This window comes from Heptranchias perlo, chromosome 5, assembly GCF_035084215.1.
Source record: "Heptranchias perlo isolate sHepPer1 chromosome 5, sHepPer1.hap1, whole genome shotgun sequence".
In the NCBI taxonomy this organism is placed as follows: Eukaryota; Metazoa; Chordata; class Chondrichthyes; order Hexanchiformes; family Hexanchidae; genus Heptranchias; species Heptranchias perlo.
Window position 1 is genome coordinate 64,003,894 of NC_090329.1, and position 20,369 is coordinate 64,024,262.

At 43.5% G+C, this 20,369-nt stretch overlaps 1 protein-coding gene across 1 annotated transcript in view; it reads left to right on the forward strand.

The window, feature by feature from the left end:
- cyp39a1 (cytochrome P450, family 39, subfamily A, polypeptide 1) overlaps nt 1-15,230 on the forward strand; it is a 34,347-nt gene extending 19,117 nt beyond the window's left edge. The window contains exons 6-12 of the mRNA XM_067984493.1: nt 2,810-2,905; nt 3,362-3,452; nt 7,437-7,570; nt 10,437-10,532; nt 12,090-12,178; nt 13,968-14,055; nt 15,027-15,230. Of these exons, the coding sequence (XP_067840594.1) occupies nt 2,810-2,905; nt 3,362-3,452; nt 7,437-7,570; nt 10,437-10,532; nt 12,090-12,178; nt 13,968-14,055; nt 15,027-15,095 (663 nt within the window). The 3' untranslated portion in view covers nt 15,096-15,230. The remainder of the gene's footprint in view (nt 1-2,809; nt 2,906-3,361; nt 3,453-7,436; nt 7,571-10,436; nt 10,533-12,089; nt 12,179-13,967; nt 14,056-15,026) is intronic.
- The last annotated feature ends 5,139 nt before the right edge of the window (nt 15,231-20,369 follow it).

A 20,369-nucleotide genomic window follows, 5' to 3' on the forward strand; every position in this document is an offset into this window, starting at 1 on the left:
GACCTTCCCTTTTGTTCTTCCCCCCTCCCCTCCTTTCTCTGGCTCTGTACTTGCTTAAAAACTATTAAATCTTCATAAGTCCAGTTCTGACAAAAGGTCATCGACCTGAAACGTTGGGCTCGATATTACCAGGGCTGCGGGTTCGCGGCGGGGGGGCTATTGGGCGCGTGAGTAACACGCCTGGTGAAATTAGTCTGGCCCCCGCGCGATCGCAGCCTAATTGGATCCACTTACCTGGTCTTCCGGGTTCCCCGCTGCTGATCTGCGCGTCGGGCGGACTGCACATGCGCAGTAAGCTCTGTCAGCTGGAGGAGCTCTATTTAAAGGGGCAGTCCTCCACTGACAGATGCTGCAACAAATAGAAAAAATTACAGCATGGAGCAGCCCAGGGGGAAGGCTGCTCCCAGTTTAATGATGCCTCACTCCAGGTATCATTAGATGGGGTGAGGAGGAGAGGGAGGACAGAGATCTTCCCCCTGGCGGGCGGGAGGAAGCAGCCTGCCTCTGCCACCAGGAAGGCCTGGCTCGAGGTGGCAGAGGAGGTCACCTGCACCACCAACATATCGCCCACCTGCATACAGTGCAGGAGGCACTCCAATGACCTAAGTAGGTCAGCCAAAGTGAGTACACTTACTCATTCCCCTACACTCCGACTGCCACATCACTGCCCCCACCCCACATCTCCTTCTGCACTGCCAACACTACTCTGTCACATCACCCCTCATACCCACTCAAAGCTCATCCTCATCTTACCTGCACTTACTCACCTCGCCAGTACTCATCCCACCACTACCACTCAACCCAATCCTCATACAATCTCATGGCTCTATCTCATACTCACCCTCTCATGCATCTCTTTCACAGTCAGCCTCACTCAACCTGCCACTACCTGTGCTGCAGCTACAGGGCATGCATCACATATGTGCAGTAGGCAGCGTAAGGCAAACGTGTTGTGAGCATGAAGGGGATGCACAAGGGTGTTTGAGGGTTTGTCATGGTTTTTACTTATATTTAATTTCTGACCAACTCACATTACATATTATATTGGCACCACTACTGCCACGTCTTTGCGAATCTTGTCTGGTTTGTGCAATAATGCCCTTTCCTGAGGATCACTATGAAGACCCACAACTGATGCTACCCATTGTGTCACTGCAGAGTGGTGTAGGTGTATTTGCAGGGCTCTTTTGTGGAGACGACTGAGAGACGTCGGCGATATCCCCGGTGGCACCCTGGAAGGATGCGGAGAAGAAGTTGTTGAGGGCAGTGATGACTTTGACAGCGACAGGTAAGAAGATGGTGCTCGGGCAAACCGGGAGCAGCTCGGCATGAAGGAGGCTGCAGATGTCCACGACTACATGTCGAGTGACTCTGAGCCTCCGTGTGCACTGCTGCTCAGAGAGGTCCAGGAAACTGAGCCTCGGTCTGTGGACCCTGTGGCGAGGGTAGTGCCCTCTGCGACGCATCTCTCTCTGCGGTTGCCCTCCCTCCTGCTGTGCAGGTGGATGTGTCACAGCACTGTGTTGTGGAGCTCGACGTGTCAGAGGTGGACGGCGTGGATGACGAGGCTGGTGATGGTGTTAGCCCTCCGAGGAGATCATGACTGCAGCTACGGCGGCCCCCATCCGGAAGATGTACATCTGAGGGGGTCCGCAAGGTAGGTACATGTCTCTGGACCCCGGGGTAAGTGTGCAAGTTGGTGAATTTTCTTGTCAGGAGGTGGGTGGTGGAGGCCAAACTTTGTCCCAAGTGACAGAGTGGCCTCCTGCAATGAGTGAGGGTCTTCCCACCCCCCCCCTGTCAAATGGACCTTTGCAGCTGCCACAGGCCGATGGCTGCAACACGTCCATTTCAACTGGGAGTGTTTTCCACAGTATGGGAAACAGTCCCAGTTGTCAATAAAATCCCACCCCTCCTCACATATTCACTTAATCAGGTCTGTTAATGACCTGAAATACCAAGGTAAATACTGTTAAGTGGAACCCCGCTGGCTTTAATTGCCTGCGGGATTCCCACATGTGGAGGCTGCGCGCACATGCCGGCGCGTCTGTGGGGAACCCGGAAGTGGGCGGGTTGGAGCCGGGCTCCAAACCCGCTCCAGGATTCCCTGATTTTCGGAGCCCCCCCGCCAGGAACACACCCGATAGCGGGTGCTAAAATGAAGCCCGTTAACTCTGTTTCTTTCTCCACAGATGCTGACCTGCCGTGTATTTCCAGCATTTTCTGTTTTTATCACAAAAATACATTTCAGCCTTCTAGTATCTTACAACTTCTGAAGTCAAAAATAAATAAATTCCCATTTTCTATTTTTTGTCCTCTTAACGATTATCCTGTGTATCAGGATGGTGGTGGTCATTACTTAGCTCCTGCGTATGAGATGGAAAGACTGTTCAGGGGGGAAATCTACAAATATAAAATCTAATTTGCGTTTAGTGTTCTCCGTGATTATCTTGCCATCAAACTGCATTCTTGCTGCAGTAATTGTTGGAGCTTTAGTTCTGGAAAAATGAGGGTAGGAGCATGGTAATGGCTCCAAGCATCCGGATAACATGGAACAGCCAAAAGATGATAAAATCACTTACTATGAAAGGTGAATTTCAATTTAATTTTGATCAGTTCTCATAAAGCCCTTTAGAAAGTGAATTACATTATTGCTGCTGTTAATGCTATTCTGTATTTGTGACAGAGGTACACTTTATGGGGATGGGACAAGTCCCTGTTACTGTTACTTCAGTTTTTTCTTTACTTTGCAGGTTAAATAACTGCATTATTTAAGTAGTGTTAATACATCAATTTATATATTTTTCAGACATTGTTGCAGCACCTTTTAGATACTTTGAATGGGAACTCTACTTCTAATTACAGTTTATTGATGCTCTGGGCTTCCCAAGCCAATGCACTTCCTGTGAGTACCATATTGAAACATCAGCTGATATTTTCTTGCCCCGATAAACCAATTGAAAATGCTGGCAATTGTGAAATCTCCCAGACTTTGGGATGTCTATGATACTTAGTTTGCCTGACCTTCTGGACTTCTGAATAAGAGATTGGTTGCAAAGTGCTAAGGGCCAACTTATTTTTAGGAAAGTAATTCTGCATCTCATTTGGAAAAGGCTTTAGCTACAGATGCTTTTGAAACTACTAAAGTATTGTTTCCTTTTGAATAGTCTGTTCTAATGTTATAGCTTTCCATTTTAATTGGTGATGTAAGATGGATTAACCAGTTTTATTTATATTTAGACTAATTAAAGGCTCTTTGCTGCTCCAGCTTCAGTTGCTTGACCATTCCGGTGCACGAGGTTAAAAAAAAAGAACATATTGTGAATGTATTGTATCATTGTTCTTATTTCTCCTTTTTCAGATCACGTTCTGGACTCTTGCATTTATAATTTCGAACCCATTTGTTTACAAGACTGTTATGAAGGAACTCTGTTCTGTCTTTGATGACCAAGGTAATTGTTTAAAAACTAGAATAGTGGATAAGAGCATTTCAGTTATCGGGGATAATAAGATGTAATGCATAGAAGTTAGTTCAAGATGTATTTTCTAAAAATGCTACTCTGATTACAAAGGCGCAGAGTGTCCTGTGATTTTACACACCTCGCATCAAATGTGCATTGTGATGATGCATCACTGATGTCCATTTTTCTTCACTAACAATGGTTGCCTCACATGTTAGATCGATTCGGACTTGTCACCAATTGGTTGCGAATAATCCTTTATTGAAATCAACCAAGTCTTAACACACTCAATATTTAAGCAACAGTATTACATAGAAGTAAACAATATTACCCGTTTCCCCCTTTGGATAGAGGTTGTAACCCTCGGATGGCAGGCCTTCTCAGTGGGTCACTCCCTGTCCTATCTCTATAACTTCAAACTGTTTAAACTCAAATACTTGAGCAGGGATAATGCTGGTCACGTACGCCTGAGTTATTTTTCAGTTTTCTGCCTCTTATCTCAACTTCCTCAAGGCCTCTAAAAACTCAGCATCTGTTATCTCAACTTAACAAGGTCTGGACATTCTTAACGTTGCTTTCTCAAGGATTTAACCATTCTGCAGTGTAAGCAACTTGTTGCATCCTTACTTAGCGAGACCATTCTGCATTCTGGGTAGGTTCTAATTTGACTATCCTGTGGTTTCCTAGCAACTTTATATTTCTTATAAGCGTGAGCTGTTTATACTTTAAATACTTAAAAATACCTAATCTTACACATCTACACGATCATTGCTTCTCAATGGAAAAAAATGGGGGTGGAGAAGCATTGAATATTGCCACCATTTCAGACCCGCCTCCAACCCGCCCATTTCCTGTTTTCACTGGGACGGGAAGAGGGGCGGTCGACCAACCCGCTCCCAGGAGGCGGGTGAGGCCTTAAAACCTTTCAAGGTGGCTTCAGGCCTCCATTTTTCTGGACTTCCCGATTTCAACCCCAGGGGCTGACATTCCCGGGCCTCGTGAAAGGAGGCGAGAAGGCCCGAGACTAACAGGTCCGTGCCTAGAAAGGCACAGCTTGTGGACCCGGAGGAGCAGGAGTGCTTTCCCCAGGCCCAACAAGTCTACCTGCACCAACCCCCCCCCCCCAACGATCACGGATACCCGACCACCGATCACGGACCCCCGCTCGCCCGATCCGACCACGATCCTCCTCCTCCGATCCCCAACCCCAATCCTCCCCCCACTCCAATCCTCCCACCCCTGACCCCCGATACTCCCCCCACTCCGTTCCTCTGACCCCCGACCCCTGATCCTCTCCCTCAACGATGACCCCCAATCCCAACACCACCCTCCCCCCGTGACTGACCCCTGATCCCACCCCCCATGACTCTCGACCCCCTTGCCAACTCATGCCCCCCACGCCCCCCGTGCCTCCCCCCACCCCATCCATACAAACAAAGATTTATCTGCAGACTTACCTGAAGACGTCCTCTCCCTGGATTGTCTCCTATCCGACTGAGACCAACCTGTCAATCAGGCCAGTCAGTCAGACGGGAAACCGAAAAAAAAAAATAAAAGATGTTCTTACTTCAAAATCGTGAGGATGTCCGGGAAACACGTACTAATGGGTTTCCCGACCTCAATTTGACCCCCCTCCCCATTCCTGGCTCGGTTTTAAAATTGAGCCCAGTATGTGGGTTCATTCCTGTCATTTCACCATTTTGAATTCCTGATCTCAGCAGGATTATCTGATGGAGGTATGAGAAGAGGTGAAGATAGGAACACCTCATTCAGCTCCTAATAGCTGGTTACAGGGACAGTGATAAATGCTCATCTGGGAGCTGCCCTTTTGGTCTCTGATTCCGGGAACAATTTAAGAGAAAAATAACTAGAATGGCTATTTGTTTCATTCATTCATTTTAGCAACTGGCCTAAAGTTTATTAAAAGTTATGGATTGGCCTTTGCCAGGGTAAGGGTTGACATGGGCGAGCAGGATAAGTTACAACATCATTTATTTCACTCAAAACTCTTAGAATAAATACGTACTGTAGAGCAGGGCATCCCTTATAGCTCATTGGGTAAATGCACTATTTGGTATTCTTTGGGCGAAACAAATCAGGACGGTGGCAGGTTCAATCCCTGGGCTGTGCTGAGTCAGCGAGTCTCAGCCAAGGCATCAGAGCACTAAAATTAGCCTCAGTTTCCTGGGCTACAAAATAGGGGGGAATTAAATCAGCCAGGGTTTTCTGTCCTGATCACTATCCTAGACCTGTGCTGGAAAGTATTCTTGTGTGGACATTGGCCAAGGCTAATAGTCCTCCAGTTCTCAATCTAATGAAGATTCTGTGATAATGACCGACTGGCCCCCCTCTTCCCCCCGGTCAGAGCCCAAGTCCGGAACCATCCCCCCACCTTCCCAACCCCCAGTCACCGCTCAAGTCCATAACCACCTCCCCAACCTATGGTCACAGTCCAAGTCCATAACCGCTCCCCCTGGTCACAGTCCGAGTCCATAACCGCTCCCCCAGTCACAGTTTTAGTCCGTGCCGTCTAAGTACATATTTTTCTGAACAAGTTCCTTTTATTTTCCAGAAATGGGAAAACAGGAAAACAGGGTTTTAATGCTGGGTTGTTTTTTGGATGACGATAGTAGCAGCATCAGTAATAAAACACACTTGAATGTGATGGATGCAGTAATTGTATCAATTAAATATGTAATTAAAACCAAGATCAATAGATTTAAATATTCAACCATAAGATTAATCAGGAGTCATTTTTTAATCGCTTGACAGCCCTAATTATAACATTCGGGTATCGAGTGTCCTGAGTGTAACACATTTGTGATCCAATATAAGGCACCTGGAGTAAGGGGGAATGTCCTCTGTTTACCAGCAGGAGATGCCTCTTCTAATCTCCATCATGCACATTGCTGTTGGTTGAAATACGGTAGTATTTGATCATTTGTTGATCGGGAACACAAATTTGCATAACATTAAATGAATCATAACATTATATGGCTATAACAATATGCACAACTCAAACATACCAAGCGCAGCTGGGACCGGCTGCCAGTGTAACATTATGTGGATTATAACAATAGATGACTTAACATTATGCAAACTCGACTGTAGCATGACTGGTGTAGATACCATGCAACTGTCTCAACTATAGTTTATACTGTTCAGTCGCATAGGCTTTATAAACTGTAGTGAAATTTCTGAACGTTCCCCCCCCGCAATAAAAAAAAGTGCCAGGCACTTTCATTAGTACATACTTGGGAGGTTAGCATGGTTTTTGTACCTGATCTAAGAAAGTGTGTAATATTGCTGCTGTATTCAGAAAACTACAACTACAACAACAACAACAGCTTGCATTTATATAGCACCTTTAACGCATTAAAACGTCCCAAGGCGCTTCACAGGTAAGTAATCAAACCAAATTTGATACCGAGCCACATACGGAGAAATTAGCACAGGTGATCAAAAGCTTGGTCAAAGAGATAGGTTTTAAGGAACAACTTAAAGGAGAAGAGAGAGGCGGAGAGTTTAGGGGGGGAATCCAGAGCTAAGGGCCAAGGAAATTGAAGGCACGATCGCCAATGGTTGAGCGATGAAAATCGGGGATGCCCAAGAGGCCAGAATTGGAGGAGCGCAGAAATCTCGGAGGGTTGTAGGGCTGGAGGTAACAGAGAAAGGGAGGGGCGAGGCCATGGACGGATTTGAAAACATGGATGAAAATTTTAACATCAAGGCGTTGCTGGACCGGGTGCCAATACATGTCAGCGAGTACACGGGTGATGGGTGAACAGGACTTGGTGCAAGCTAGGATACGGGCAGCAGAGTTTTGGATGAACTCAACTTTACAGAGGGTGCGAGGCCGGCCAGGAGAGCATTGGAATAGTTGAGTCTAGAGGTTACAAAGGCATGGATGACTAATTAATAAAAGACACCAGATGCTGCGTTCGTGCTCTTATGCTGTTTTAAAATATTTTCCAGGTAATAAAAAGATCGGACCAGAAGAGACTGATCTTCAGAAGCTCCCATACTTGAAGTGTTGCATTTTAGAGGCAATTCGTTTGCGAGCTCCAGGAGTTATAGCTAGAAAAGTGGTGCAGCCTCTGAAAATTAAAGTGAGTAATCTATGTTCTTGCTGCTTTGATCCAAGGGATGTACAAATCGCATGGGCTGTACTGAGGACAAGCATGGGAAGAACAGCTGAGAACTCTTAAACTTGAGCTTGATTGCCAGAAAATTGCTGTTGTTGCAGGGACAAAAATGTGTTTGTGGATGTCTGTTAGATTCACAAGCCTGAAATGCAGGGAATAAAAAAAAGGGAGAAGTATTAAACTATTAAAGGAGCAACAGGAATGATAAAAGGATTAGTCACTAGGACAAATCCACTGAAACCACATGTGAAATGAAGAGAAAACACAGTCAGAGGCTAACACAAAAAACAGGTAAGGTACTCTGAAAAGCAGTACAGTTCTGATGTTATAAAGGTAACTATATTTAACTGTTATATGGTTACACGGAACTGATTCCTTACAAAAGCAGTCGAGGTTTATCTGATTAACTCCTTTATAAGCAGCAGGATAAATACCTGGTTGGGAATAGGATTAGTGGTTATAGAGTTAGGTGTAGACTGATATAATCGAGTAATCTATGGGACACCAGTAGTTCCTGTGGTTTTGGGGCAGTGAGAAATGTTTGTCTGGAAGACAGCAGGACAGGATTGGAGAATTGCACAATGTTTAACCTTCAGGAGATTAAATGTTTGGGATAGACTCCATGATAAAGATATTGTATGTGATCTGTGGAACGAGTGTTCCTGATGGGCCAAATGGTGCTTTCTCATTTTGTGCTTTCTTGTTTCTTATGTGAAAATAACAATCTCACCTGTAAATATCCAAATTGGTACCATGCTAGTCATTTTTTTGCATAAAATGAACAACGTATTACATTTTGTGGTCCTTTTTGCCCTTCTTGCTCCAGATAATTTTGGCTCTTGTGTCTTAGATCATTCTTATGGGCAAGTCCCACCTCTCCGTACCTTCAAGACTGTCTATCGTAACGTTGAGACAGGCTATCAGTAACGTGCCTGGAATAAAGAACAGTATACCCTTTCTCATGATTATATTTAAGCTACTGGAATTTATCCTATGCCTCCACAAGATCTCACTCTCCAGTGGTAGAGCATTGTTAAACCTTGTTCTAAGTATAAAATTTTAAGCAAATTTATTTTAAAAATCAAGAAGTGAATAATCTAAGTATGATAATACAATTGTATATTCATAGTAAAAAGTCTAATATCTAACTTTTTAATTGGGGGAAAAGAAACCAATAAAAGAGTTGCAATCTCATGTTAATTTATTCTCTTATACAGATAACCTTTATATTGGCAATCTGTTTTCCTTGCAATCTTTCTATGGGAGCAAGCTGGTCTATCTAATCGTTTCCTGTTACGATTCTAATTAGTTAAGATTCTACCTTCTGAGCTTAATGAATACATCTAGTCACTTGTTTTCGCTAATTATCCTGACTTGTTTGGATTTTCATAACTGGCACTCAAATTCAAAAATAATTAGCTGTCATAAATTTAACTTGATAAATCACACAGTCGAGTATGTATTTGTTCAAAAGTAGCTCGTTCCTCCACTCAAGTCCACAGTTCAAAAACCAGCTTGAACTGACCTCACAACATTTGTATTGAATTCACCTGGGACATGGGTTAGTTTGTTTATTACTGCAACTGGTTTTAAACTCCTTTGGCCTGATTTTAACTCAGAGCGTGAGTCGTGCAAACCATCCCGACCTCGACATTGTGAAGCCCGGGAGATTTTAACTCCCCAGCCTCATCTGTCTCCAGCCCAAAGCCGACAGTAAGCGCCAGCTGGCTGACGGGCAGGAGCAGCATGTCAGCAGGAGGCCGCCGCTGGGGACTGAAGAAACAGTCCCTGGCACTCATAAGTTGTTGGGAGGGGGTTAGGGAGGGCCTCGCAGTCAGGTGAGTAGGGGGAAACCCAGGGCAAGGGAGGCCTAAACTTTCCTTGTGGGGCCCCAAAAGGAAAGTTTTGTTTTTTTTTTAAAAAAAAGGAAAACCACTTACCCTTTTGGGCCTCTTCTGGCCCTGGCTCTTTTTCCCGCTAGGTTAGCCTGGCGGGGAAGCCACAACGGCTTCAGAAGAGCAGGGTTAAAATTGGAACCTGTGACAAGACAGTGGGACCTTGGTGAGTAAGTCCCACGGGCAATTTTAACTGCCTGCCCGAATCGCCCCCTTATGTTTTTTGACTGGATTTAAAAGGGAAGCCATCAAGCTAGAACTAGTCAGCAAAAACATTTTTGGCACGTGAGTTACTCTTCCATTTTTGTTGTTTGTGACAAGCATGTTGCACAGGGGGAGCGATCCATCAGAAATTAAAAAGAAATAGAGCTGAGATATCTCAGATGTGCACCATACAGAGAAGGTCAGAAGTGCAAATTACAGATATCTGAATGTTCTAAAATAAGAATATGTTGGAGTAACCCTGATGGCTTATTGAGTTCATCAAGTGAGTAGCTGCTCAATAGAGACCAGGAAAATCTCAAGTGTGATCCCATTCTCTGTTTAGATAGCTGATTTCAACTAGGGTGATGGTAAGTTGGCCTCATCATCCCTGGGTTAGAAAGGGGAAAGTAGGCCAGAAACCTGCTCTTGAAGACCATCTAATGAATCCTGCTGGAACTAAGCTAGAGTAGAGCTTGGCTGGGGAGTGTATCAGACTTAGCCATGAAACCCCCATAATGACAATAATGGTCAATTGGGCAAGGTGACTAGCACCATGGCAGCCATACCCCAGCAGCAAGTTCTTGTGCGGAACCTTATCAAATGCCTTAAGGAGGGGACAGGATGGGAGAAAAGTGAAAGAAATTAGACTATGCAGTTTAAAAATATATTTCTTTAAATCATAGTCTGTAAATAAGCAGGAATTACGTAACCGTAAAATCTTCTTACTCTAGAATTATATTGTTCCTCCTGGAGACATGCTCATGTTGTCACTTTACTGGGCACACAGGAATCCCAAGTATTTTCCTGAACCTGAGAAGTTTCTTCCCGTGAGTATGTTTGCATGAAAGTGTTATATTGCTAATTTTCCTTGCATTTTGTGGAGCAGAAATGCTTCCCAGTACCTCATGTCCACACAGCATATATAATTTTGAATCCTTTGGAGCAAAATTAATATTTTCACATTAAAGCAGGAATGGTTCCTCTCTCCTTGACAGCAACAAAAACAAACTCACAATTCTCCTGGGTGATATTAATGCATGGAAAGGGGTGCAGGAACAGAGAGATCTGGGGTATACGTGCACAAATCTTTGACGGTGGCAGGGCAGGTTGAGAAAGTGGTTAAAAAGGCATATGGGATCCTCGGCTTTATAGAGGCATTGAGTACAAAAGCAAGGAAGTTATGATGAACCTTTATAAAACACTGGTTTGGCCACAACTGGAGTATTGTGTCCAGTTCTGGGCACCGTAGTTTTGGAAGGATGTGAAGGCCTTGGAGAGGGTGCAGAAGAGATTTACTAGAATGATTCCTGGGATGAAGGACTTCAGTTACGTGGATAGACTGGAGAAGCTGGGGTTGTTCTCCTTAAAGCAGAGAAGTTTGAGAGGAGATTTGATAGAGATAGTCAAAATCACGGCAGGTCTAGACAGAGTAGATAGGGAGAAACTGTTCCCATTGGCGGAAGGGTCAAGGATCAGAGGACATAGATTTAAGGTGACTGACAAAAGAACCAAAGGCAACATGAGGAAAAACCTTTTTACACAGCGAGTGGTTAAGATCTGGAATGCACTGCCTGAGGGGGTGTTGGAGGCGGATTCAGTCATGGCCTTAAAAAGGGAATTGGATAAGTACTTGAAGGGAAAAAGTTTGCAGGGCTACGGGGAAAGGGCGGGGGAGTGGGCGGGGGAGTGGGACTAGCTGGATTGCTCTTGCAAAGAGCCGGCACGAACTCGACGGGCTGAATGACCTCCTTCCGTGCTGTAACCTTTCTATGATTCAATTATTCTAAATTAGAGTGACACAGTGTACTCTAAGGATTGAATACCTGAGTAAGGTCTCCACTAAGTCTTTTTTCCAGTGTAACCAGTTTCCACATCCTCTCCTTACAGCTCAGGTACTTAATTTAAGGAATGAATTTTGCCTTCTGACTGCAATGATGTTCCCACTGTAGTATAGTGACCAGAACTGTATACAATACTCCAAGTGCTTTATACAAGTTAATTGTCATTTTCTAGGTCTTATGTCCAATTCTTCTGCTTAAAATCTTGATTGCTTTCTTTATTGCTACTGCAACTGTGCTGATTATTTCAGCGAACTATCCACCAATACCCCTAGATCCTTCTCCTATTTTGTGTCCTGTAGACTATAATTTATTATATTCCCACTGGTTATTCCCCTTTCTCAATGCCATTCAGTTTTGTATTTATTTACATAAATGCTATTTGCTATGCAACTTAACTTACTAATCAATCCAACTCCCTCTGTATTTGATCTATTGTTAAGTGTTATTTACAATTTTTCCCAACTCCCCTCCCCAGTTTGGTATTATGTTTTGTTTTATTTTGTTTCCACAGCACTGATGTAGAAAAATGTTGTCTTCCTATAGGACCGATGGAAGGAGGCAGACCTAGAAAGGCATGTCTTTTTGGATGGCTTCATGGCCTTTGGAGGAGGCAGATATCAATGTCCAGGAAGGTAGGAAACTGGCTCAGTATCATCTGTTTATCGGGTGTTGCAATGTTATATTTAGCATTTTAGTCAGTCCATCTATTGATAAGGCTGATGGACTAATGCTGATGGACTAATGCTGCAGGCAGGCTGATGCCGGACTTGGAGATCAGGGGGGGTCTGATGTCGGGAGGAGATCGGGGAGGGGGGAGGGAGAGGGGCTGATGCCGGGCAGAGATCGGAAGTTGCTTGAAGAGGTTAGAGATCGGAAGACGAGATAGGAGGTCGGGTGAAGAGTCGGAGGTAGGTGGGGGGGCCACCATCTTGGGGGGGAATCCACCAGGGGGTGGGAGTCGGCCGATCGCAGGAGTCCTGTCGGCCAGATGAGCTTGTTGGGCCTGGATGAAGCACTCCTGCTCCTCCAGGCCCACAAGCTGTGCAATAAAGGCACTCACCTCATGGATCCAGCCCTTCCTGCCTGATTTCACCTGACGTGAATTGGAAGCGATGGGAAACCCTGAACAGGTAAGGTTAAATTCATTTAAGTTTTCCAATACACATAGAATTAAGTACCTCAAGTATTTCAATGAGGTACATTGCCCCTTTACGAATCAGCCCGCCAGCTTTAAGTGGGGGCAGGACTTCATGGTGTCTTGTGCACATGCATACAAACCTGTTTGGGTTAAACTCAGAAGTGAGATGGGATGCGGGCCTGCTCCAAAAAGCTGTTATTTTAATCTCCCACCAGCCCCCAACTTGGGAGTTAAAATTACCCTCTATAAGTTAAAAATGTCATAACACCTTGTTATAAAACAGTGTATCTCTGACTCACCATGGGCAACACCCTGGGAGATTTGCTAGTTAATATAATGAAAACAATGCACATTTCCTGTCAGTCACACTTGAGGCATCACACTTCCTCTGCCATACCTCAGGTGTTTCACTTCATGCACCAAACTTCCTGTCTCTTACTTCAGGTATGACACCTGAGGCAACACAACTGTGGCTCAGATTTTGTATTCATGAAAGAGCAACAAATCAGAATTCAATAGTTAGGGAATATGGGAATCAAAAGAAAACAACCTGGCTAGGAACTGCTAAGGACATATGAAATCAATGAATCAAACATGAGCTGTCAGAAAAATACACCAAAGAAAGGAGAAGCTGTTCCAATCATATCACTCTAAAGGTTTTGTCAAGTTGGTTTGAGCCACCATCTTGAATTTTTCTCTTGCTGAAAATTGCCAGGAACCAAGAGCCCAGTGCTTTGATTTCACGTTAACATGACAAAAAGAGTATGAGAGGCAATGGATGCTGCTGCTGCTGAATTTATATGGCGAGCCACCCTGCACGCTTTTCAAACTTACTCCTTGACGTATGTACTTCTCTTTACTCGTCCACAACCTGTCACTGCTGACTCTCACATGTACAGCTGTTGGGTTACCTGGAGTCGCCATTTATCTCCCTGCATGGCTCTTTCCCTATTGTCTTTTTTTCTGATACATCGGAGCATTCACCTTAAAAGATTGTGCATAAGGATGTAAACTGACTGGAGATTGAAGAAGAATTTGCATCCTATAAAGACCATATATGAGTAAAGGTTATGCTAGCTGCTTTGACCTCCAAGAATTTCATCTAACCATGAGCTATAGTGCTAAATGCACAGTACTTGCTGGCTCAGAGTTCTTTAGAAGGAAATACAAATAAAGTTTCATTAATCTGATTGTTGTTGGTCAAATATAATTGGTAATTAGAGTCTAATTATGTTGCTTTGAGTGTGGTTTCCTCTTCAAACAGCTGTTTTGTTTCCTCCCAGATGGTTTGCACTGCTGGAGATTCAAATGTTTGCTGCTCTCATACTTTACAAGTATGAGTTTACTCTGTTGGATCCTGTCCCAAAAGAGGTAAAAGCAATATAAGTGGCATGCAAGCCAAATGTGTGTGGATTCGAGGGCTCAAGTGGATGTCAACTATTTTTTGATAGAAATGGGTGTGTTTTGCTGAGAAGCTTCTTTCCCATGTTCCCCTATGAGATTTATTTTAAAGTAAGTACAATCTATTGTGGATTTCCTGCCAAAAGCACCTTTCAGGATGTAACTTATTTATTTTCTGGAGGAGGGGTTGATGACAGCTCCAATCTAAAATTTGATATCCCATTGGTGACAATCAAAGGAGTTGTAGCTGAGGCAGAAGGAAAATTGGCCAGCAAGTTTGTAATCTGAAAAAGAGAAAATCTGAAACATAATCTGATCATGCAGGTGGGCTACCTTTGCATGCAAGATCAAAAAACGTCCACATGCACACAGTTTCAATTTTTCTTTTAAATCCACAACCATCTCCAAAACCAGTTCATAACTGGCCGGTGGTTATCATACTAATTCAGCACTAATTGGGTCCCTCACTGGAGAGGCCACAGGATGGCAGATGCAGGAAATGTAAAAGTGTCTGGTGCAGTACAGGGTGCTATTCTGAGGTTTTAACTGATGCACATTGTTGGGGTAGGGTACAAGAAGCTGTACTATGCATCTAACCATGTATGCCTGACCTGAGTACATAATATTAATCTAATAATAGTTATATTAAAGCTACTTCTGGCTTCTCAGTATCATATTATTATAATAAGATCATTTTTTTTTAAATAGCCAATCTGGAAATGCTGGTACAAGTAAGAGTTAACATGCTGCATCTCTCAAACGCATTATGTAGAATCCTGGTTTGTTTTGCATTTGTAATTATATTCTACCAATTGTAGCTTTTATTAGTTATATTTGTGTGGTAATTGTGAAAAAGCGCATCACACCATGATAATATGAAACACTTTCTGTTGTTAACTGAAATGTAATGTTGATCGCTGATTTTCTTTCTCTCTTTTCAGAGTCCGCTCCATTTAGTAGGAACCCAACAACCACTGGGACCTTGCAGAGTTGAATATAGATGCCGATAACCATTATTTACTGCAAGCACTACTGTGCCTAACCTAACCATTGCACTCAAAAGTAGATTTGATTGATAATGTTTAAAAATTAACTTTTTTTTCTTTCCTGTACAATGTAAAAGCAATAAATGAGTTTGTCTGTGATCTGTCTTCCAGAATTAAGTATGTGTTGGACAACACAAAAATGAACAATTTCACATTGGAACAGTTGTTAATAGAGAAGGGCCCCCGTGATCAGAGAAGGGATCAGTAATGACTGCTGGAAACTCAGGGGAAGAATTATCTACATCCTAACTGCTTGAGAGCACAAAAGTCTTCAGCAGATAAGCTCAGATACAGCGTAAGGCTCTGGAAACAAACGGAAAGAGAATGGATTAAAAAGATCTTACTGCACCAGGTTTATAAAGTAGCATTACAGGGAAGGCTGAGGGTATATATGTCTCTGCATCACTGTAACAAAGATGTCTGACATTAAGGCTTGAATGAGCCAAAAATTTCCTACTGTTCACCACTGAAAAGAGCAAAGACATTTTTGGCCCTGCCATAAACTCTGCATCCTTGGCATTGACGCCATTCCTTTCCTTGGTTGCTTGCTTAGCCTGACCAAACTGCACACAATACTGGCATTCTGTTTAACCCAAAGCCGAACTTCAATCTCCATTTCTTGTCCACTACCAAGACTGCTTACTTCCACCTCCGCCCCTCCCGCCGCTGCCAAAACCTTATCCATGCCGTTGTCACATCTGGACGACTTCTCCAACACTGCTTGCTAGCCTCCCAACGAATAGCTCAAAATCATTCAGAACATCACAGCCTATTCACCCCCATCTTCTCTGACCTACTTTGGCTTCCCATCCTCCAACAGATCAAATTTAAAATCCTCGTCCTCCTGTACAAGTTCCTCCACAAGCTCGCCTCACCTCCACAATCTTCTCCAGCCTTACATCCCATTTCACATCCTCCAGTCCTCTGACTTTGGTCTCCTATAGATCCCCCGACTCCCCCCTCCCCTTTTTGCTTCACTTTCGGTGACAGGTTTCAGCGCCATGGCCCTATCTCTTGGAACTTCCGCTCCAAACCCCTCCACTTCTCTACCTCCCTTCTCACATTTAAAAGCCTTCCCAAAACACATCTCTTTGACCAAGCTTTCGGTCATCTCTTCTGAACTTCCCATAAAGATTAGTTGCAAGCTACTTCTCCCCTCTGACAAGCACCTTCTGATTTTTAAAAGATTAAATGTTCTATATAAATGCAAGTTGTCATTTTTGTTGGAGAATATTTTCATTAGGGTTAGGTCATTCAAAACATATGTGGATGAGGCAATGGAGGATGAAAGTTAATATGGACAAGTGTAAGGTACTGCACACTGGGTCCTGTTCAGGTCACCGAGACATTAGACATTCAATCCCTGTAGCCATGACACTCCTCTTTGGCATGAGATATGAGAAAAGACAAGAAAATTGGACTTTACAATCTTGAAAGGAGACAACTGAGAGGATCTTATAGAGGTATGCAAGTAGTAAAAGGTACAGTAGGTGAAGTAATAAATAGGTAAAAGCCTATTGAGACTGTTCTTTACTAACTTATTGGCGTTGATTCTTTCTTTGACCCAATGTCAGAAACATTAATATCTGTCATTAAAAATGATTTAAAATCTAAAGAAAATGTAAGACAAATCTGCAGAAAAATATTTTTTGAAGTGACCTATATTCCACATACCAGCAGTGGCTAAGAGGTTGGACACAAAATATTTTGTTTTTTCAAAAAAAAACTTATTTTAAATTATTTATTTGCTACAAAACTTGCCACTTTTTCTGTCCCAGTGTTAAGAATCTGATGGAAGTTAGTTTCCAATGGTTAGTCATTTTATGCCCAGCATAACTCTAATTAATACTCCAGAAAAGCGATTCAAGTTTGTGTCTAAACAAAAGCAATTGTTTGAAATTAATCGCTGCCTTACTCAACATTGTTTTTCAGGCTGGAGGAAGGTGTACAGTGGTGTTCCTCAAGGATCGGTACTAGGACCACTGCTTTTTTTGATATATAGTAATGACTTGGACTGAGGTATACAGGGCACAATTTCAAAATTTGCAGATGACACAAAACTTGGAAGTGTAATAAACAGTGAGGAGGATAGCAATAGACTTCAAGATGGCATAGACAGGCTGGTGGAATGGGCAGACACATGTCAGATGAAATTTAATGCCGAGAAATGTGAAGTGATACATTTTGGCAGGAGAGGCAATATAAACTAAATGATACAATTCTAATAGGGGTGCAGGAACAGAGAGACCTGGGGGGTATATGGACACAAATCTTTGAAGGTGGCAGGACAGGTTCAGAAAGCAGTTAAAAAAGCATACGGGATCCTGGAAATTATAAATAGAGGTATAAAATACAAAAACAAGGCAGTTATGTTGAACCTTTATAAAACACTGGTTCGGCCACAACTGGAGTATTGTGTCCAATTCTAGGCACCACACTTTAGGAAGGATGTGAAGGCCTTACAGAGAGTGCAGAAAAGATTTACTAGAATGGTTCCAGGGATGAGGGACTTCAGTTATGTGAATAGACTGGAGAAGCTGGGGCTGTTCTCCATAGAACAGAGAAGGTTGAGAGGAGATTTGATAGAAGTGTTCAAAATCATGAACGGTTTAGATAAAGTAAATAAAGAGAAACTGTTCCCATTGGCGGAAGGGTTGAGAACCAGAGGACACAGATTTAACGTGATTGGCAAATGAACCAAAGGCGACATGATGAAAAACTTTTTTACACAGCGAGTAGTTATGATCTGGAATGCACTGCCTGAAAGGATGGTGGAAGCAGATCCAATCGTGGCTTTCAAAAAAGAATTGGATAAATACTTGAAGGGAAAAAAATTGCAGGGCTATGGAGAAACAGCAGGGGTCGGTGCTGGGTCCCCAACTCTTTACAATCTATATTAACGATTTGGAGGAGGGGATCGAGTGTAACATATCAAAGTTTGCAGATGATACAAAGATGGGAGGGAAAGTGGAGAGTGAGGAGGACATAAAAAACCTACAGGGGGATATAGACAGGCTGGGTGAGTGGGCGGAGATTTGGCAGATGCAATACAATATTGGAAAATGTGAGGTTATGCACTTTGGCAGGAAAAATCAGAGAGCAAGTTATTATCTTAATGGCATGAAACTGGAAAGTACTGCAGTACAAAGGGATCTGAGGGTCCTAGTGCAAGAAAATCAAAAAGTTAGTATGCAGGTGCAGCAGGTGATCAAGAAGGCCAATGGAATGTTGGCTTTTATTGCTGGGGGGATAGAATATAAAAACAGGGAGGTATTGCTGCAGTTATATAAGGTATTGGTGAGACCGCACCTGGAATACTGCATACAGTTTTGGTGTCCATACTTAAGAAAAGACATACTTGCTCTCGAGGCAGTGCAGAGAAGGTTCACTCGGTTAATCCCGGGGATGAGGGGTGGACATATGAGGAGAGGTTGAGTAGATTGGGACTCTACTCATTGGAGTTCAGAAGAATGAGAGGCGATCTTATTGAAACATATAAGATTGTGAAGGGGCTTGATCGGGTGGATGCGGTAAGGATGTTCCCAAGGATGGGTGAAACTAGAACTAGGGGGCATAATCTTAGAATAAGGGGCTGCTCTTTCAAAACTGAGATGAGGAGAAACTTCTTCACTCAGAGGGTAGTAGGTCTGTGGAATTTGCTGCCCCAGGAAGCTGTGGAAGCTACATCATTAAATAAATTTAAAACAGAAATAGACAGTTTCCTAGAAGTAAAGGGAATCAGGGGACCTTGGGAATGGGGGGGGGGGGGAAACAGCTCAGGATTCGGGGAGAGAGGGAGACTGGGGTTGGGGTTCGGGGAAGATTGGGGGTGGGGGGGAAGAGAGGGAGCCTTGTAGCCGGTGGGGGATTGGGGCTTGAGCAGGGTTGGGGGGGGGGAACAGAGAGGGAGACTGGGGAATGGGTTGTACATAGGAATCAATACTTTCTGCAGGGCCGAGAGCTGCAGCAATGTGGTGAATGACAGTAGCACCATGAGAGGAGCAGCCAGTAAAGAGGTGAGTGAAACCTGGGGACTGATCAGACCTTGTGCAGTGCAGGGGGATTCTGGCTGTAGTTTCAGGGTATCAATGGGTGATAGGATTACTACTAGTTACAGGTAGGATATTGTGGCGTTATACCTATTACTACCAGTTACATGTAGACTGTATTACTGTTGGTGATGAGGAAAATCAGAGTTTTACCAGTATTATGGTTAGTTATTGGTGCACTGTCAGTGAGTTACTATTAGTTATTGGTGGATTCAAAGGTCCTCCCACCTCTGGTTCCCTCCTGCAAATCACTCCCCCACCTTTGGTGCCCCCTCTTCCCCGCCTTGGGTTTCCCCTCCTCGCCTGTTCACGGGTGACCTCCTGATTCTTGGAACTTCTCGCACAACAGCTGCTGTTGGAGTGATTTGATCGAAGGGGTGATTTGATCGAAGTTTTCAAGATATTAAGGGAACTGATAGTGTAGATAGAGGGAAACTATTTCCGCTGGTTGGGGAGTCTAGGACTAGAGGACATAGCCTAAAAAATTAGAGCCAGGTCTTTCAGGAGTGAAGTTAGGAAACACTTCTGCAGGCAAAGGGTGGTAGAAGTTTGGAATTCTCTTCTGCAAACAGCAGTTGATGCTAGTTCAATTGTTAATTTTAAATCTGAGATTGATAGATTTTTGTTAACCAAAAGTATTAAGGGATATGGAGTTAGGTCACAGATCAGCCATGAGGGATATGGAGTTAGGTCACAGATCAGCCATGATCTCACTGAATGGCTGAACAGGGTTGAGGGGCTAAATGGCCTACAGCTGTTCCTATGTCCCTATGCTGGTGCAAAACCACAAGCATAGATACTCAATTACAGGGGACTCAACCTTTTATAAGGTAAATACAATATCATTTGCATATGTCACGTGATCAACCCTCCAGTAATGCCTCCAACCAGAGTTGGCAACCCTAGTCCCAGCCCATGCAAAGTAGGCTGATTTCTGTTGGAGTTTTAAGTGGTTGCTGAAAAGCTGAACCAGCCAGTCCAAAACTGAACAAGTATGCAAATATAATTCCCCGTAGGCCAATGGAAGTTTGTGCGCCAGTTCAACTAACAGAATTCCTTTGTTGCTTTCAGCTTCACAACTTCCTGAATTTTGTAATCTGAATTTTTTTTTTAAAAATCCAAATTTTTTTTATCGCGGTGGTCTTTATCAATTTTTCATTGAATTGTGCAAAATTTACAATGCATTACA